The 21651-nt window shown below is 40.3% G+C and overlaps 1 protein-coding gene across 1 annotated transcript in view; it reads left to right on the top strand.

The window, feature by feature from the left end:
* Positions 1 to 1466: 1466 nt before the first annotated feature.
* The window catches only part of LOC108414290 (titin-like), a 228185-nt gene continuing 208000 nt past the window's right edge, over positions 1467 to 21651 (top strand). Inside the window, exons 1-2 of the mRNA XM_037534976.1 lie at positions 1467 to 1615; positions 15724 to 15813. Coding sequence (XP_037390873.1) covers positions 15783 to 15813 — 31 coding nt within the window. The 5' untranslated portion in view covers positions 1467 to 1615; positions 15724 to 15782. The remainder of the gene's footprint in view (positions 1616 to 15723; positions 15814 to 21651) is intronic.

The following is a 21651-nucleotide window of genomic DNA, read 5'->3' as shown; positions in this document are numbered from 1 at the left end:
CATAAATGTTTCTGCTCTGCACCATTTAGCTCCCCTCCATAATGGAACAAAGCCAAGCAGTGAGAGAGAACAGAGAGAGTTCACAGCAGTGCAGAGTCAAGCTATCTCTATGGGAAGAAGACTTTCCATAAATATCCATAAGTATGTAAAGCCTATACATTCTTCTGTTATCATTTTGGAGATACAGTATATATATATATATATATATATATATATATATATATATATATATATATATATATATATATATATATATATATAGTATCTCACAAAAGTGAGTACACCTCTCACATTTCCACAAATATTTTCTTATATCTTTCCATGGGACAACACTATAGAAATAAATCTTTGACAGAACTTAAAGCAGTCAGTGTGCAGCTTGTATAGCAGTGTAGATTTACTGTCCTCTGAAAATAACTCAACACACAGCCTTTAATGTATAAATTGCCTATAAAAATCATCTCAGCGTTTATTGGACTGAAGACTCTTCCAAACGTACGTTTTGTCCCGCCTGGGAGCTCAGATTATGTACATGATGATTGGTGGAGCTCTCAAAGGGGTGAGAACATGGCACAACTACCAATACAGTGACTGTAAAGCTCCTGACCCACATCAACTCAAAATTTAAAATAGTCTGCCATTTGTAAAATGTTGTGAATAAACTGTAAATTAAGGCCATATTTGAAACAGCATACTGCGCACTGTACACTGCGTACTGCATCAGTACATCACACTGAATACTGCATGCTACTCTTCATCAGTAGTTTACAGTTCAGTATCCAGTGTACAGCACAGGCCATGTACTACAGAAAAGAGGTGCAAGAGGGCTGCATACATCCAGGACTGAGACAATCAGACCATCTCAAGACTCGTCCATTTTCCTCAGCCATCCACTCACAGCTTAGCAATCGTTGCTAACTACTTTTGATTGTGTATGTTAATGTATTGGTCGATTGATGTGATTGTGTGACTTTCCATTAACAAAGCTACATAAATCATTTTAAATGTGATCCTTGAGGTTCATCTATGGTACACACTCCTATAATAGCTGTGTGGTATTTTGGGATGCAGTATATCACCAATAGCTCTAGCAGCACACTGGAAAAAGTTTGCCAGAGCAGTGTGTTATCTGAGTGTTGTTGAGTTCATGTTGGTCACACAGCGCATACTACTCACTACTCACTACTCACTACTCTTGAGCAGAATTAGCACACGAGCAGTTTGTAACAGGGTATTTCAGACACAGCCATAGAGCCCTGAGTTCAGTCATGTTCTTTTACTCGGTCAGGTAGCTGTAACTGTGTTACCTTACAGAGTCTGTGTTCTGTCTCTGGCTGAACACATCAGTGTGCTCAGTTGAATAAGAGAATATTTCTATACCTAGTTATGGGTAACACAATTTTGGGGTTCTTTTAACACAGAACGTGTTAAATCAGAAAACAAAATGCTCCTTCGCTTCTCCCAGATATTGTGTAATGTTTCTTTCTATCTGTCTCGGTTTCGACATCGACCTGTTTCTGCACAGCTTTTCTGGAAAATGCTGCAGCTGTTAAACTCAAGTCCATCATTTTTATCTCGGAGCGTCTGACTAGTGTTACATCAGCAAGTCTCTGAGGTATGTCAGTGTGTAGAGCTGCCATCAGTTCATACATGATGACTGAATGTGTGAAGTTCGGTTAAAATGATGGAAACACACCATTTAAAATCTTGAAGGGTTCTTTAGTAAAGAAAATGGCTCTATATAGAACCACGAACACTCAAAGAACCCCTTTGCATCGTGAAGGGGCTCCTCACATAGAAGGAGAATATGCTGTGTAGAGCTGAGACGGTATGGATTCTATCTTAACCGCAACCCCCCCGCCCCGAGTCCGTCTTCATGTTTCTTGGTTTGTCTGGCAACATGTTCACTTCGTCCGGTTTAAGGGAGGATCTAAACGGAGTGACAGTGTTGCCTGCCGCGCTGAATACAGGAGGGAGTGCTCGTGGCGCATAGGGTCATACATTTTCTGGCAACCTTCGACAGAAGAGGGAATCCAGCTTGATTTTCCCGCCACCACGCAAGCGGGTCCAAGTGCGAATCAAGGACTTCCTCCCGCACGGATTCTCCTGGGGACTGGAGTGAAGGTCTTTTCTTTTCTTTTTCCAAGCAGGTCTGCGAGATTCATTTTTTAGGAGCTGGAGCTGGTGCTTAACCTGAGGAGGCTGGAGGAGGAGTCCACACATAGGACAACCATTAACCCAAACTAGAGGAAGGAAAACCACATTATATGAGCATTCAGAGAGTGAGAGACTGCAGTATGGAAGCAAATCAGTATGAAAGTAAAATGGAAATGGAAATATGTAAATTGGTAATATATTTGAATGTTTACAGTTAAATTTTGCACTCATTTATGCAACGTTGAGCTCAAAATGAAGTATAAAGTTCACTACTGTGATTTTAATTTGGCTTTTGGTGTAACGGTATTGACTTTTCATTTACACAAAGATTTAGAGGATTTATGAGATGCTTTATTTAAGCTGTATGTGTGTGACACAGTGAGCTGGGTCATTTAGCCAGGTCAGCGAATGCTTTGAGATTATAGCGTTAGCCAGCGTTAACATTGGCTTTTCCAGCTTAATTCTGCACTCCTACACAAAATGAATGTGGTGTATTAGCAGGTGAGGAGATGACAGAGCAACACATCCACCTCTGAAGCTCACTCTGTAGAAGTTATCTCTGGCATCGACTGAAATCTGTATGATATGACGTTCACCTGGTTATAAAGGCTTTCAGCCACTGTTTATGAAGCTAGGCTGAAATTAGTTTCAATTCCACCTTAAACTGTATTTCTGTAACATCTGGGTGCATTGAGGCACCACAATGTGATTGCTGCTCTATTTAAGGTAGACCAAAATTAGAAAAAGGAGCTGTTCAACTGGACACAAGTAGATCAACCAAACTGATAAACCAGAAAACTTGGCCACATGTTCAGTTAAACTGGTGTCATCAGTAAAAAGTAAGCATCAAAAGTGGATATATTACTCTGCTTCACCACATCTGCTAACATCAGCATAGCTGTAAACCTTTTGCGCGTCATGTTTTCAAGCCTTTTCGCTTTACTTTAGGTGTTACATGAGGTTAGATACACAATTACAATAAAGCTAAACCGCCTCATCTGTAAAACAGTCCCCCAATAAGCCAGTATACCCTGTAAAGTGATGTGTTGAATGACAACGCATCATATTTTTTTATTTAACACATTCTGTGAAAATAACAAAATGTTATCACAAGTGGGCACAAAAATATTTCAGTGCATTGTGTTAAAACTAACTCAGTGTGTGTCTCCAACTGAATTGTCTGATGAATCTTACTGTTAGATGCCTGGTGGGCAAGCCAGGGGCGACAGTGGCAGGGAAAACTCCCTCAGATCTGAAGAAGAAACCTTGGGAGGAACCGGGCTCACCAGGGGTGACCCATCCTCCTCTGGTCAAACTACCTACAAGTGATTATACTACCAATATTAATAGCAGTAGTATTGTTATTAGGAATAGCTAGGAGTCTATGAGAACATCAGCGTAGGGTGGGCAGCTAGTCCAAGGCAGGTGGTGGCAACAGGGGCGTGGGCAGGTGGTCTGAAGTGGGTAGCAGGAGGGCTCGGCAGTCAGTCGTCCTTCAGTGTCCGGCCGGATATGTGGACGGTCATACACTCTGAAAAAAGGCAGGGAGAGGGAATTAGTTTTATTCTGTCTGTTTGTACATAAAACAGGAAATGTGAACATTTCCAGAGTGTGGCTAACGACTCCAGCAGGTCTGACTATAACAGCTAAACTAAAAGGAGAGAACCAGAAGGACACACAGACACGGCAGCACTCTGAAACAGTTCGGCATCCCTCCAATCCATTGGCCACAAACCTGAGTGACCGCGTGCGAGCAGCAGGACGACAGCACCAGCGTCTCAGTTTACTATAATTCCCTGTGTCCATGGACCCCTGGATCTGCTGCCTTTATCTAGGGGGGAACATTAGCTACCAAAAGCTAAACTGAACAAGTGAGTTTTCAGCCTAGTTTTAAAGATTGAGACTGTGTCTGAGTCCCGAACCTTTTCTGGAAGATCATTCCAGAGTTTGGGGGCTTTATAAGAAAAGCTCTTCCCTGCGCTGCGGCGTTTTGGACTAGTTGAAGTTTGCTTAGATTCCTGCTCGTACATCCTGACAGTGTATTACAGTAGTCTAGCCTGGAAGTGATAAAGGCATGTACTAGTGTTTCTGCATCACGCAGGGACAGGGCATTTCTGATCTTGGCAATGTTGCGAAGATGTAAAGCTGTCCTAGTGATGCTGCCTGTGTGTTGATCAAATGATAAATCTGAATCAATTATGACACCAAGATTTTTTGCTGCTGGACCAGGTGTAACTGGAAAGTCGGCGAGATTTAAAATTAAATCTGTTCATTTATTTCTTGCAAATTTTGGACCCAGAAGGAGAACCTCTGTTTTGTTACTGTTTAGTAGCAGGAAGTTACGTGACATCCAGCCTTTCACGTCTTTTACACAGTCCTCTATTTTCTTTAATCTGTATTGGTCATCAGGCTTGGCTGATATGTACAATTGCGTATCATCTGCGTAATAATGAACAATGGTTACTTATAACTGTGCCTAACGGTAACATGTATAGTGTAAATAATAACGGTCCTAAAATAGGACCAAATCTTACCTTTGAATAATTGGAATATAAATTGTTTACCCTAACGAACTGATAACGTCCTGATAGGTAAGATCTGAACCATGATAGGGCCGTCCCTGTGACTCCAACCGTGTTTTCTAACCTTTCTAGGAGACTATTGTGATCTATTGTATCAAAAGCCGCGCTGAGGTCAAGTAGCACTAAGAGAGATATGTAGCCTTGATCAGAGGCAAGAAGAAGATCATCAGTTATCTTAACTAGAGCCGTCTCAGTGCTGTGATGTGGCTTGAATCCAGATTGTAATTTTTCATATATATGGTTCTTATGCAGATATGAACTAAGTTGTTGGGCCACAGCTTTTTCTAAGATCTTTGATATAAACGGTAAGTTAGAAACAGGCCTGTAATTTGACAAAAACGCTAACATCAAGATTTGGTTTCTTTTATCGTTGTACCACAGGGCTTTTTTTTGCCTTATTCTTTTTATTTGTGAAGTGAAAGTGTCACATTGTTTCTGACTAATATCGAGAGTATTTTGATTGCACATACTCCGCCACTCATGCCTGATAATCTTGGCCTATGTACATAATTATAGCCTAAAGGCGTGGCTTCATTTAAAGCTGTATATTCATCTGGTCTAATCCACGTTTCAGTAAGACAGAAAACGTCAAATTTATGATCACTTATAATTTCATTTACGATGACTGCGTTTGAGTTTAGTGATCTTATATTGAGTAGTCCAAATTTTAGAACTAAGGTGTTAGTGCTGTCATCTGAATACAGATGTATGTTGATTAGGCTGTTTAGTTTTAATTTGGGGTAAAGACACAGTCTCTATAAAGCAGATCTTGGGTGACGCCTCAAGGCGGATCGGTTTAGCCTGTCTGTCTGCGGCCTGGTCCCGGCTCTGGATTGTCAGCAGCTGTTTACACTACTCTGCCGACTAACTAAAAGACTAAGAGCTATGCTGCAAGAAAGTAAGGCAGCACCCTCCCACGTGGGGTGGACACCATCCCTACCTATAAGACCAGGCTTGCCCACGAAACGCAACCAGTTGTCTACAAAGCCCACTTGATTTTCGGAACACCACTTGGACATCTGTCTTAAACATTAACAGTAACTTAGAAAACACTTCAGTCAGTTATTATGTGTATAACCATTAATCCAGCATTCTAGAACAGAAAACTGTGCAGTTAGATATTTGAAACTGAGAAACTGTGTAGCTCACAGTCAAATCAGCTGACCTTTGTGCTCTTTAGTGTAATTATGCATCCCGAGTGGTCATACCAGATTTCTACCACTAGGCGTCAGTAGTCATTTTGGTGTGAAAATGTCAGAGTTCTGTCTGTACCTCTTAGCAGTTCGCAACTGATGGTGGCATATTCGCTTGGTAAGATGTGATGTATCAGCATTACGTCCAGGTCCAAGCCTCTATTGTGTTGGCTCAACTAGCTAACATCAGCATCCACTGGCAAAAGCAAAACCGGACCTTTGTGGACACCCTTAATATAAGCTATTTCTGTGAATCCACATCTTTTTTGTTTTGGTCAGAGGTGGACGAAGTACACAAATCATGTACTTGAGTTAAAGTAGAGACACCCAAGGTAAAATATTTCTCCAGTAAAAGTAGAAGTCCTTACTTTAGACCTCAACTTGAGTAAAAGTACAAAAGTATTTGCCTTCAAATGTACTTAAGTATCAAAAGTAAAAGTACTAAAAGATTAATTATGCCTCTGATGTCCTGTTATCATTTTTAAGACTTTAAGACTCGCTTCATGAACTCATTTCAGGTGAAAATCCTCCAGTGTCCCTCTTGGTAAACCAGTCTTTTAATAGAATGTCATTAATTAGTGGCGCTGACGTCTATTAAAATGATCATAAGCACAAAACACTGAAGGTAAACATCAGGGAGAACTGAGTGGCTCTGAAATCACTTTTACACACAAGCAAAGTTTCAGTTTAAGATTACTTTGTAAATAAGTTGAATAAAAACTGGTTTCCTTTACTATGTTGATCTGTGGGTCTCTGTTCATAACCATAAACTGACCATAACTAATTTACTATAAAATGAAAGTGTTTGTATGAATTCAGAAAAAAAGAAACACACCAGTCACGACTGCATATGTGTACATATTTCTATATTGTGGTCTATTTACCCAAAGTTAGGTTAGTTCATCATTTAGGTGACGCATGTGCTCCCAAATTTTTACGCTGCTGCACAGATGTTGAGCCGTGTGCTGCACTGGGTCGGTATGACCAACAGATCAAAACAAGCTCAGAACAAAGTGACCGCTGTGCCCTGATTGGTGGTCTGGTTTTGCACTTCTTTTGTTTTGATATATTTTTATACCCACAAAAACCAAAAGGAACGACAGATTTCTCAAAATGTAGTGGAGTAAAAAGTCAGATAATTGACTTTGAAATGTAGTGGAGTGGAAGTAGAAAGTCGCCCAAATACTTAAGTAAAGTACAGATACACGAAAAACTACTTAAGTACAGTAACGAATTACATTTACTTAGTTACTGTCCGCCACTGGTTTTTGTTGATGGGCTTGTTGGTCAGACAAGGCCTGATGAAAATAGCCAGCTAGATAAGGCAAAGATAGGTAGCCAAGGCCTTAACTGGGTGGCACAGATAAAGAACTATTAACTGAAACATAAAGATGTGGATTCATAACAATAAACAACCTGCAAAGCCCATCTGGTGTCCACAGAGGGCCAGTTTGGCTTCTGCCAGTGGGTGCTTACGTTAGCTAGACCAGCTTGCCCACTGGCGGCAGACTTTGCTTTTCTTAGTTTGTTTATGAATTTTAACTTATCAACTGCAGCCATTTCCTCCTTCTTATTGCAAGGAAAGCTGTAGAATTACTATTGAGTAGTTTTAGTTCAAACAATAAGGGACACAGTATGGCAGCATATTGAAAAGGAGAGCCTCAGCCAGTGCAGTAGAGGATTGGACCCAGACATCTTAACAAGATTGGGGTTGGAAGAATTTGTATTTTTTTTTAACCCTCGCTGGTGCCTCATTGATCACGAAAAGGCTCAGAAGTTCCATCATTGTTTTTACTTTGGGATCTGAAGGTGAGGTTGGAAATGGCTATCATGTCATGTGTGGTGTCAGACTTAATAAGCAGATAGAGCTGGAAATGGTGACAGCATTATCAGTGAGTTCAACACCAGCCCTTATTGGGCCCCCCAGTTCTACAGCAGTCACTTGTTTTGTTATTCTCAGAGTGCACCATGATGCTTTGGAGATATTTTGAAATAATTATGAAGCTCTTTGACATTGAAGCCATTCATTTGCCTCATTTGAACAGGAACTGTGGCCCCATTGTAGCTCCCTAAAAAAAATTAATGAATGAATGTGGAGAATCATGAATCAGAAGAGATACCAGAAAAAATCTCCTGTTTTCTTTTTATTGATAAGAGCATCTTGGTAGCACCAATCTACAAGCCTTTTAACACCCTGTTTAAATGGATTAATGTCATAATCATCTGTCAAAAGAAATAATAATGTAGAGTCTGTATATTTAAAAATAGAGTTATTTAGTTCCTGTGCTTTACAATTATTCATCTGCAGTGTAAACAGAAGTGGAGAAATGACACATTCTTGTGGTGCTCCAACATTAGAGATGATGGGCAATGATAGTGTTTACTTTCACTTGCTGTGTTCTCTTAGTAAGGAAATCCTTAGAATATGTTAAGGATTAAAATCTAATTAAACCATTTATTGACTGTAAATGTCAGGTAGAATAGTGTTAAGTTTATGAAAAATCCCTAAAAGTGCTTTGGCATATATGCATGGTTTGTCCAGATCAGGGGTGTCCAAACTACGGCCCATTTTTAATTGGCCCGCAAGACATTTTATAAATAGATAGAATATGTTCTGCACTTTGGAGTTACAGAGGAGCTGCTCGATCTTAAGAGTCTAAAAGGCACAATGACGGGTATGGATATTTTTGAAGCTGTGTCAGACACAATGGGACTTAAATGGGACAAGCTGTGTGGAGTTACAACAGACGGGGCTCCAGCTATGGCTGGTGCACACAAAGGAATGGCCTCTATGATGTGCTCTAAGGTGAAAGAGACTGGAGGTGAGGCTTTTAAAATGCACTGCATTGTTCACCAAGAAGCCCTTTGTGCCAAGACAGTCAATCTTGGAGATGTAATGAACAAAGTTGTGAAAACTGTCAACATAATTCGAACAAGGGGACTGTACCACAGAGAATGTTTAATGTTCTTAATGTACGTCTTCTTATCTGGATAAGCCTTCATATTTTTGTAGGAATGATGGTCTGTACTCAAAAGCTTATGTAATGACTTGTAACTGTGGTAATTTCATCTAATGTACCCTAATGGAGTGCGCTCCAATCTGTACATTCAAGGCAAGCCTTCAGCTCATGCGTACTGTCCGGGGTCCTAACCTTGACCTCTTTTTCCCGAGCCTTACTGCTTTTTATTTCTGGCTTCTATTTTGGAATTAAGTACACCACAACATGACCAGGCTTTGAAGCTGTCTCAGCGTTATGCTCAAGAATAGAGAAAGTTCTTTATTGCGGATTTGAAGGGATCCAGTAAAACACACTCCCACGTTCTCTGGAGTTCTAACGTAGATTTAAACTAGACATTTACTAAAATGTAATGAGCTTGTTGGGGTGCTATTTGCAGAGCAGCTCCTGCACTGTGCTAATGGTGTGTGGAGGAGGCACTGATACCAACAGGGGTAAAAAAAAAACAAAACAAAACTCTGATCTTCCTGTTTGAGCTGTCAGTGTTTTAACCAGTTTAATTACAAAAGAGAGGGAAGCTGATGTCTAGCTGATGTCTGGAGCTGTTATATGAGAGAGATGGAGGCAGTGTAGACTGAAGGAATGGCCCTTACAGTTACGATGTGCTGATGTATTGCGTGAATTTGGGAATTGCCTACTGAGTGGTACTTGTATAATACATATTCACTACATATTTGAGATGACTTATCAGTCTAATCTTATCAGTCTGCAAAATTTGCACAGAACATTTAATTTCTAAAGCCAAGTTCTAATCGGTGCAGTTTGTTGCACTTTTAGGTGAGGTTACATGGGTACATTTATGATGCACTCCACTAAACCTGCTTTAATATATTTTTAACACATATTCCATATATTAAATGACACTGTTGTGTCTAAAGGTATTTACTGCTGAAATGCGTTACGGGTAAGACTACAATTTTTGTGGCTTAAAACATACAAAGTCTCACACACACACACACACACACATCCTCTAAGTCGCTTCTCCCTCAGGGGGGGTGCTGGAGCCCATCCCAGCGGTCATTGGGCGGAAGGCAGGATACACCCTGGACAGGTCACCAGTCCATACAAAGTCTCTCAATACGAAATAGAGAAATAAATTCCAAAATAACGAAGTCCTTAAGTATTTATATTATTTGGGTCAGACCTACATTATAGCAAACATCTTCAGTTTTTCCTTTCTGTCAGACAGTTAGTTGTGTCCGTGTCAGTGGAAACGACCTAGAATGGCTGCTTAAATGGTCATTGTCGTTCTGCCTCTGGCCTTCAGCTTGTGGCTTTAACAAGTGGGGGAGGGGATGAGGTGCTATAAAGCTTTATGCTCTGTTTGTCACTTTAGATTGTCAGATAAGAGCAAGAAGTACAGTTGTGCACACATTCAAATCAAGCCTTCTGTGGCATATCAGTGAGAATACAGCACTCAGTGGAGCCAAACAGCTGAAATGACAGTAAAGCCTGATTTTAGTTTTATGCAGATTGTAGACTGAGATGTGTGTACAGCTCGGCTACCCTTTACTTTCAATGAGGCTATAAGTGTACAAAGGAAAGTTGAAGGGCACTGTGGGAAACATTGTGTCTGGATTTAGTTCATATGGTCATCATGTTTGTGTGACAGTTTAAAACTGATAGGTTTAAATAAAAAACTTTATAGCTTACGTATTTACATATTTCCCCCTATGATTATAGTGGCCATGGCAATGTGCTGGTGGCTGTAAAGCTTAAAATAAAGGATGTTATAAGTGTAACTTTTCTCAGTACAGACTGAACCAGTTCCACTGACAGCAGTTCATATGAATGTTCCACTTGGTCTAATTTTATCACTAAAGACGCAAGTGATAAAGTGCGGCAGCAGCCAGAGTTTAGCTCTGTGCTCAGTGGTCCAAGGTGGTTGCTATGGTGTTGCTAGGTGGTTGCTAAGGTAGCGCAGGTGTTTGCTACAGTGTTGCTAGGGGTTTGGCATTGTGTTCCAGGTGGTTGCTAGGCGGTTGCTGTGGTATCCAAGGTGGTTGCCAGTGTTGCTAGGTGGTTGTTATGGTGTCCCTTGTGGTTGGTAATGTGTTGCTAGGTGATTGCTGTGGTGTTCCAGGTGGTTGCTAAGATGTTGCAAGACAGTCGTTATGGTATCTGATGTGGCTGCTACATTGTTGCTAGGCAATTGCCGTGATGTATGAGGTGTTTAAGTCATTCATAGGTAGTTGCTAAGTGGTAGCTACGTGTTGTTTAAAATGAATGGGAGTCTATGTGAAGAACAAGTAATGAAAAAACAACACATGCAACCTTAATAATAATGTTTGATACTGTCATCAACAATATATTGTGCCTTATTACAACAGTGAGTTAAAACTGTGGCAGTGGGGGCATCAGTGGCTTTTATTGGTGTGTTGTTTTAGTAGGAAAGGAGACCAGAGAGAGTCCACAGCAGTGCAGAGCCAAGATGCTAGAACGGGCAGAAGACTTTCTAAAAGAAATAGGCTGAATGCCTATAGAGGCTGAATACATGCGTCTGTGTGCAGGAAGCATGGTTGACTCTTGAGTTAAATAATAAAGAAAGAGTCCTGCACTTATTTGCCTAATATTTTGAATCAGCATCAAATTCTCTGTTTGTTAGAACATCAGCTAAAGCTGACCGTACACTAGACAACTTTTAAAATCAACAGATACCCAAAAGATTTCTGAAATGGAGAGCATTACAAACTTAACATTGGTTTTTCACAAAGTTTCTTGTCTGTTTGTTATGAAGATGTAGACTAGACAATAAGGCAAAGGGCGAGTTGTTGTATGTTTTCAGCTAAACCCTTACACATACCTAACATCTGAGGTCTGAGAGCTGAGAATAGCTTCTCTTAGTGGTTTACTGGTCTGACTTCTATTCTAGTCCAATAGTTCCAGTGATTAGGAACGGAAACCTTCATGCAAAGATTACTGCTGAACCCACAAAGTCACACTATACAGTAAATCACACCTATGCATCGTTCAGCTTGTGGTGAGTATATATACACTCAAAATGGGTTTTGGCTACAAAAAGTAACTCAAAATTCCAGATCTCCAGCGTTATCATGTGACACAAACAAAGCCAAAAAAGCTGACTTGAAATTGTAAAGAGTACATTCAAGGCAAGCCTTCAGCTCATGCGTACTGTCCGGGGTCACTGAATGTGAAATGCGTTACGGGTAAGACTACAATTTTTGTGGCTTAAAACATACAAAGTCTCACACACACACACACACACACACATCCTCTAAGTCGCTTCTCCCTCAGGGGGGGTGCTGGAGCCCATCCCAGCGGTCATTGGGCGGAAGGCAGGATACACCCTGGACAGGTCACCAGTCCATACAAAGTCTCTCAATACGAAATAGAGAAATAAATTCCAAAATAACGAAGTCCTTAAGTATTTATATTATTTGGGTCAGACCTACATTATAGCAAACATCTTCAGTTTTTCCTTTCTGTCAGACAGTTAGTTGTGTCTGTGTCAGTGGAAACGACCTAGAATGGCTGCTAACATGGTCATTGTCGTTCTGCCTCTGGCCTTCAGCTTGTGGCTTTAACAAGTGGGGGAGGGGATGAGGTGCTATAAAGCTTTATGCTCTGTTTGTCACTTTAGATTGTCAGATAAGAGCAAGAAGTACAGTTGTGCACACATTCAAATCAAGCCTTCTGTGGCATATCAGTGAGAATACAGCACTCAGTGGAGCCAAACAGCTGAAATGACAGTAAAGCCTGACTTGAAGAGTCATTTTAGTTTTATGCAGATTGTAGACTGAGATGTGTGTACAGCTCGGCTTTACTTTCAATGAGGCTATAAGTGTACAAAGGAAAGTTGAAGGGGCACTGTGGGAAACATTGTGTCTGGATTTAGTTCATATGGTCATCATGTTTGTGTGACAGTTTAAAACTGATAGGTTTAAATAAAAAACTTTATAGCTTACGTATTTACATATTTCCCCCTATGATTATAGTGGCCATGGCAATGTGCTGGTGGCTGTAAAGCTTAAAATAAAGGATGTTATAAGTGTAACTTTTCTCAGTACAGACTGAACCAGTTCCACTGACAGCAGTTCATATGAATGTTCCACTTGGTCTAATTTTATCACTAAAGACGCAAGTGATAAAGTGCGGCAGCAGCCAGAGTTTAGCTCTGTGCTCAGTGGTCCAGATCATTACAGTACAAATTCTGCACTCTCAAGGACTTGCGCCATATCACACAGTAAAAGAACCAGCAGCAGCCCAGCACAGACTGTATGAACAACACAAATTATACAATAAGTAGTCAGTTAGCACAAAACTAAGCAACACAGCAGCTAGAGCAGAGAATAAAGCCCAGAAGGAAACACAATGTTTGCGCAGGTTAAATGGTTTCCACTTCCTGCTAGGTTGCAATGTGGTTGCTTTGATATCCAAGGTGGTTTCTATGGTGTTGCTAGGTGGTTGCTAAGGTAACGCAGGTGTTTGCTATGGTGTTGCTAGGGGTTTGGCATTGTGTTCCAGGTGGTTAATAGGCGGTTGCTGTGGTGTACCAGGTGGTTGCTGTGGTATCCAAGGTGGTTGCCAGTGTTGCTAGGTGGTTGTTATGGTGTCCCTTGTGGTTGGTAATGTGTTGCTAGGTGATTGCTGTGGTGTTCCAGGTGGTTGCTAAGATGTTGCAAGACAGTCGTTATGGTATCTGATGTGGCTGCTACATTGTTGCTAGGCAATTGCCGTGATGTATGAGGTAGTTGCTAAGTGGTAGCTACATGTTGTTTAAAATGAATGGGAGTCTAAGTGAAGAATAAGGAATGAAAAAACAAAAATCAAATAAAGAGAGCACCTTAATGTCTGGATCCAAACGCTGTAAACATAATAAAGGCTCTTTATTTGATGTTTTACAAGCATCTCCTCTGTCTTCACCATCTGCAGCGCAATGGCTGTTACTTAAATCTCTGGTTGAGTCACATCTTTGACCATCTCACACTACAGAACTTGAGGTTTTTGAGTTGTAAAAATCAAATGTCTGAAAATATCAGAAGGCCTCCAGTCCCTCTGGAGCTCAACTGGAAGGATAAAGATTGACTCAGTTCTCTTCTCACACTACCTGATCGTCTGCTCTGTCAGTCTCTTCTGACCTGGAAAATCACTGAAGATTGTGAAATTTTTTAGAAAGGGGCATATCAGGCTAGTGCAGGCCCAAATTAAAGAGAAATTCCAGTGATTTTTCAAAATTTCTGTGATTCAATCGATGAGATGTAAACAAAGTCATTCGGCGTAGTTTGATGTGAAGAGGTCAATTGTAGGGTCACTATACCTACAACACAAACATAACCATTTTATTGCTTTCTAAAATGAGCGGTGAACCTGTCTTTGGAGTTTGTACACAGTGCCCTCCACAAAAATAAATTAATTAATTAAATTAATTTAAATAATATTCTTTAATGTTAATCCTTTTGATCTTTTATTTAAAAAATGAAAAAAATCGAATGTTTTATAATAATAATAATAATAATAATAATAATAATAATAATAAAAATAATAATAAAATGAGTAGAAAATAAAATAGCATGACGGCACGGTGGCGTGGTGGGTAGCGCTGTCGCCTCACAACAAGGAGGGCCTGGGTTTGATTCCCCGTCCGGGTGACCAGTGTCCTCTCTGTGTGGAGTTTGCATGTTCTCCCCGTGTCTGTGTGGGTTTCCTTCGGGTTCTCCGGTTTCCTCCCACAGTCCAAAGACATGCAGTCAGGCAGATTGGACATGCTAAACTGCCCCTAGGTGTGAGTGACTGTCTGTCTGTCTGCCCTGCGATGGACTGGCGACCTGTCCAGGGTGTATCCTGCCTTCCGCCTGAAGACTGCTGGGATAGGCTCCAGCACCCCCCCACGACCCTGACAGAGAAGCGGCTTAGAAAATGGATGGATGGATGGATAGAAAATAACATTTCAGAAAATAAATATTTTTGTAAAGTCTGTGTGTGCCACAATTGTTTGCACCCCTTCATTTAATACTGTGGGCGGCCTCACTTCAACTCATCCAACAGGTTTTCTATGGGTTTAGGTCAGGGGACTTGGGTGGCCATGGAAAAACCTTAATCCTATGGTCAGTGCTGTGTTAATTTTGAGACGTGCTTTGGATCATTGTTCTGTTAAAATATCCAAGATATGGTTTTGTTCAAGCTTCCTGGCTGGTGCAGTCAGGTTTTGATCTGCCAGCAATTGTTTGAATCTGTGATACTATGTATCAGAACAAGTTGTCCCGGGCCTTTGGGGAAAAACAAATAGAAGCCTCACAGTATCACAGATCCACCACCATACTTCACACTGGGGATGAGATACTTTTCTACATGGCTATCTTTTGTGTCCATGCCAAACTCAACTCTGGTGTTTTTTGCCAAAAACCTCTATTTTGGTCTCATCTGACCATAGAATATAGTCCCACTGAAAGTTCAAGGTCTGGCAAACTGTACGTGCTTGAGCTACTTCAGTTTCAGGATTCTAGATCTGCTGCACAAGAAGACCTTCATTAAACAACTGCTGTTTAATGCAAAATATCTGTGTCAGTGCAGATTATGAAGAGTCTATGATATGTTGCACAGCATGTGATGACACTCTAATGTGAAGGTCCAGTTTCTTTCAGTGGTCATACTGTGGTAGTTAAGTAGTAATCATTCAGTGCTTTCTTTTATTTAAATGACTAATTCAGTAATTAATAATTTATTAATACAAATGCAGTGCAGGGCACAGGAGCTAATCTTTTTGTCCTGAACAGTGTAAATTATTCTCTCTCTCTCTCTCTCTCTCTCTCTCAGGAAGTGATGGGTGTTGAACACAGAGCGTTGTTCAGTCAGTCAGTCATTACAGGGACAGTATGGAGTTTGGGTCGCTCTCTGTGATACTCTGTGAGTAAATGTTCTCTGTATGTCTTCATTAGAGTGAGAGCTGGAGTTGTATGAAGTTGTTAATATTCAGTCTGAGGGTTCTGAGTGATCAGCTGCTGATTTAGTAACTGATTTTAGTTCAGTTAGATAACAATCTTTCTTTTCATGCTGATGTCCATCTACAGAGTGAAGAGGGTTATAAGCGTAAACTCTATTTTGCTATGAAGTGTTAACTACAAACTACAAGAACTACAGACCGAGTGCGTCTGCCCTCTAGTTGGTCCTCATTCCACCAGATTTATCATGAGTAGTATTTTAAGTGTTCTGTATTGCTGTACAATATGCACTAATTCTAGACCAGTGACTGCATTTTCGTGTTGACAGTGCATTGATTGTGGGGTTTTTTCCAGTTGTTCTGTGATGTGTTATGTGCTGTAGTTGTACATTAGTGACAGTGCTGGTGGTGACTGTGATCTGCGCTGGTATAAACGTGCTGTGAAAGTCTGTAGTGTTTCAGGAACTGCTCTGTAATAAGCAGACAGGAAGTAAAGCCACTGAGTGAATGAATGAATGAGACAGACACAGAATATAATATGTAAAACAATGAAAACTGAACAGGTGTTGCTTTGTAGAATCATCTAGAATGGTTTTGAAATGAGTTTCATGTGTTCAGCTGATTATATTTCTGTGATAAATATATCTGCACAACACATCAATACGTGCTGATGTTTTATTGAGTGCATTTACATGCACCCCATTAATACAGTCTTTATCAAATTTTGGCAGTTGTCTGATTATTGAAGTGGTCATGTAAACAACATTCTCCGGTTCCTTAGATTGGATGAAAACCTGAAGCTCAGTAATCTGGTATTCTTAATATGAGCATGTGCACAAACAGAATGCACAGCTAATCTAAAACGAGCGAGCAGGATTTAACACAGTCCCCCAAAATGGCAATAGAACAAAGCTGAAATCAACTGCATGCTTGATGACATGAAGAACTTGAATAATCTTTATCTTTTAGATGACACATATTCAAATTTGTCTGTGAAGTGACACCAAATTCTGGAAAAATCTGCAGCATTAAGTTTGAATTTAATGCAGGCCCAGATCATCAGATTATAGGCCCCAGGGTACTAATGTTTGGTGGGCCCTTACCTAGCTGTCTTTTCTAGGTGATTCTTTCTTTCTTTCTTTCTTTCTTTCTTTCTTTCTTTCTTTCTTTCTTTCTTTCTTTATTTCTTTCTTGCTCTCACAGCAGTATCTTACAACAATAAAAAAACCTTAAATCCTTATGGAAATAATGACAGTGGAATGGCTGTTAAGCAGTGATTGAAAAAGGAAAAAAAAGCAGCTGTTAAGGAATGATGTGGAAAGCATCCAGAATATCATCAGCCATGAGGCAATGACCAGTTTGAAAATAGTTATATTTTGTTGCTGCGCTGATTGTAAAGTTCAAGAGTCAAACGGAATGTTTAGGTCTTAGAATTGCCCACAGGGGCTCCCTAGTGACTCGGTTCCCTTAGATAAAACACCCAGGTGATCCAGGCCTGACTTTTCATCTCATCTTTCTTCTTGTGTCGGTTTATTGGAAGGTTGCAAAGTAGAAATCCAAATATTGCCTGATTTATTGGGCTCAGAGTTCTCCTTTTATCAGATTACTTGAGTGCATGTAAATGCTGGTTGGATTACTGACAAAATCTGATTTCGTGCAATTATCAACTTCTTAAGTAACCACACACATTGTTTTAGAGCAGGCTTTTTGAGTACATATAGTGGTCTGCTTGAAGAGCTACAGCTAATTGAGATCTTGTGCAGGTTTTGTATTGTTCTTTACTTACTCTTATCGCTTGATTGCCCCATGATGTCTGAGCGACAAGGGGGGATTAGGGTTAGGGTTAGGGTTATGTGATATGTGTAGTTATCATGTAAATGTCATTGAAATTACGAAGATGCAATGTTGTTACTTGGGTGTACTGTGGCAAGCAACCCTTAGCATTATAAACTTCTTACCTGGGCTAGGTTTCCCAAAAACAATCAACTCCAGCCATGGGCATTGCTAGGATCGATAGACATTAGGGGCATAGCTCAGGCCTATTCTATAGATCGGGGGGTGGGGGGGGTGTTGTTGGGGATTATTTTGTGTGAGAGAGATTTTATTCATTTATCTCTTCATTTATTGTCAGTTAAACAACATTTTTAGCCAGTTGAACACAAAAATGAGGAAACTTGACCAGTGCTCATCCATCTTCCTCTTGGAGGTCTACCTTCCTGCGCAGTTTAGTTCCAACATGCATCTAACATGCATCTGATGCAGCCAATAAAGAACTTCTGAAGAAACTGATGAACTGGAGCAGGTGTGGCAGATTATGGCAGGAACTCGACTCCACAGGAAGGTAGATCTCCAGGGCCAGGATTGCTTTTTAGAGTCTACATGTGCTATAATTAAACTACTTCATCTGTATTTTTAAACAAGACAAATTAAAACAATGTAAAAGTCTGTACTCACTTTACTCTCTCCCTTCTCTCCATCGTCATCATCATCATCATCATCCCTGAAGAGTAATCTATCTCTCCTCTGCTCAGTGACATGCACAGAATTTGGCAGGGGCTGACATTTTCATGATAATACCATCCATCCATCCATTTTCTAAGCTGCTTCTCCGTCAGGGTCGCGGGGCATGATAATACCATTATAGACAAATTTATTTTAACACCCTGATATCCTGTATGCAAATTTCATTTTAAGTATTTTTTTTGTTACACTAAACAGCCCTAATTCTAACAAATGCCCTAATAAGTAAACACAGTCACTACGTAATATTTGAACACTTTACTCAAACAGTGATTGCATTTAGTTCATGAGTAACATATATTATTATTATTATTATTATTATTATTATTATTATTTTATTCAGTTTGAATATTACAAGCTTTCCCATTTCAAGCAGTGACTAATCTCCTCCTCCAGGACATCTCTGTTGTTGTTGTTAGCTGTACAGGTGCTTATAATGTAACTTATTATGTAATATTCAGATAAGAAACTTGTGATTAGGAAGTCAACTTCAGCCTTTAGTCTTGATATTGATATCATATTACATGTTTCTGTATTGTGAACATTCATTATGACATATTTATTGCCAAATAAGAGCAACATACCTCACAGTCTGGGCTCCCTGTGAAATTCAGTGTGAAACGGCAGTCAGAAAGCATTTTTCTTCTTTAGCGTGACATTTGTCAAGTGAAACTCAGGAAGGCAGGAAAAAGTGAGTATTCCAGAATGAACAGTGTCAGACTCTGATGATCAGGAGAATGTGTTTTACTCCTCTGTTTTACAGGAGAACCAGAAGAAAACAATATATTTAAATTTATTTATTTAAAATGTAAATGTTCTAATTTATTCGCTTATATTGTTGGTCAGTGTAGTTTTTCTCCCCTGCGGCCCTCATTGTCTTTCTGTGTTTTTCCTCTGCTCTCATCTTCATAGATAGATAGATATAGATAGATTCAACTTTATTGTCATTACTCAGTAGAAGTACATGGCAATGAAATGCAGTTAGCATCTACCAGAAGTGCACATAGTAGCAAATAGTGCACAAAGAGACTGTGCAAGTGTGCAATAAAGAGACATAGTGCAACATTACAGTATATAGAATAAATTACTATTATAGATATGCAAAAAAATAGATTATAGGTGTGTATATATATATACATGAACATGTTGGAGATGTACACTGTATTGAATAACTGTTGCGATGTGTTATTTACATGGTAGTAGAATGTTAAATTTGTGCGATGGTAATAATAATGAATAAAACAACAGCTCTGATTGGTGAGTGTAGTATGAAAGGCAGTGTTCATAGTCCGCTGTGTGCAGTATGAGTGGTAGTGTTATCAGTGAGGTGTGGAGTTCAGCAGAGTGATTGTGGAGGGAAAGAAGCTGGACCTGAGCCGACTGGTTCTGGCCCGGATGCTCTTGTATCTCCTCCCGGATGGAAGTAGGTTGAACAGTTTGTGGTTGGGGTGGGAGGGGTCCTTAATGATGCTGTGTGCTCTGCGCACACAGCGCTGGTGGTGAATGTCTTTGATGGCAGGGAGCTGCATGCCTGTGATGCGCTGAGCAGTCCTTACTATCCTCTGCAGGGATTTCCTCTCCGCCACAGTGGAGCTACTGTACCACACGGTCACACAGTTGGTCAGTATGCTCTCGATGGTGCATCTGTAAAAATTTGTGAGGATCTGAGGAGACAGCCGGTCTTGTTTTAGTCTCCTCAGGAAGTAAAGACGCTGCTGTGCCTTCTTGATGAGATGGGAGGTGTTGAAGGACCATGAAAGGTCTGCTGAGATGTGGATTCCCAGGAACCTAAAGCTGGACACACGTTCTACCTCTGCTCCGTTGATGTAGACAGGAGAGTGTGTGCAGCCCTTGGTTTTCCGATAGTCCATGATGAGTTCTTTGGTTTTGCCTGTGTTCAGGATGAGGTTGTTGGTGGTGCACCAGGTCAGGTGCTGGATCTCCTCCCTGTAGGCCGATTCATCGTTTTTCCTGATGTGGCCAACCACAGTGGTGTCGTCTGCAAACTTGATGAAGATGTTAGATGTGTGCAGAGGAACACAATCGTGGGTGAACAGGGAGAAGAGCAGAGGGCTCAGCACACAGCCTTGCAGCACACCAGTGTTCAGGGTGATGGTGGTAGACATATGACTGCCCAATCTCACAGACTGGGGTCGGTCTGTCAGGAATTCCAAAACCCAGTTACACATGGGGGTGCTGATTCCCAGGTCGCTGAGCTTGGTGACCAGCCTAGTCGGGATGACCGTGTTAAAAGCAGAGCTGAGGTCGATGAACAGCATGCGGATGTAGGTGTTCCTTTCATCCAGATGGGTGAGGGCAGAGTGAAGAGCAGTGGAAATTGCATCCTCAGTCGACCATGCATTCATGGTCTTCATCTCCGTTATCTCTCATAATAAAAAGGGTTAATTACAGTCATAATAAATCTAACTAGAGCAATTTAACTAGCATTTTTCTAGTTTGCTTTAACTAACAGTTAGTTTATATTAAAGTACTTTAACTGGCAAATGAATAGCAACCTAGCAGGCTTAGCTGAATGTTCCTACTTTAAATTATATTAACAGTCCTGGCTTACCCCATCTTTGCTTCGCTAACCCAAAATATGTAAAATTGGAGACTTTTCTACAAACTCAGCCTCTTTTTATTTAGAAGAAATGATACATAACGTCTCTCTTCACTGCATTCATGCTTAGTTTGGAGGGGTGTCAGGGGAGGGACCTGATGGATTAAGTTAAGTCCCTCTAAGTTTACAAAATTAGAATTCAGGTTCTTGTTTGGGAGCTTGATTAGATCTGAATGACAACATGGATGATTTTGTGGTGCAAAAGGAGTCTTTAGCTCTCTTCCTGATATTCTCAAACATTTGACTTTTAGGACCGAATATGATCACAAGTCATGTCTTGTAAGATGGACATAAACAAAGAAGTGACACCAAATATTTTTAAAATTTGTATTGCCTGCCAGTTTGCAGAAAAATGCTTCTATCTCTTGCTACAAAATGAGTTCTGAGTTTTCACAACCAGTGGCCAGACTTAAAAAATGCTAGATTTTCCATGATGACAAGGCGTAACATCATGATAATGGATGTTCTCCCTCAAAGATGAAAAATGCTATGTTATATGTGGTACTACCACACCTTTCTCACATTTGCTTTGGTGTTTATTTCCAGTTTTTTAGATTATTGAACTTTATCCTACAGCATATCAGCACTGGACCTGACCTAACCTTTGTTGTAGTTAATAAGAAATTTCACAGATTTTAAACATTTCTGCAGAATCCAAAGAAAT

The sequence above is a fragment of the Pygocentrus nattereri genome, chromosome 2 (genome assembly GCF_015220715.1).
Source record: "Pygocentrus nattereri isolate fPygNat1 chromosome 2, fPygNat1.pri, whole genome shotgun sequence".
Taxonomy (NCBI): Eukaryota; Metazoa; Chordata; class Actinopteri; order Characiformes; family Serrasalmidae; genus Pygocentrus; species Pygocentrus nattereri.
Note: the sequence above shows the minus strand (reverse complement) of the source record. Positions and strands in the feature narration are given on the sequence as shown.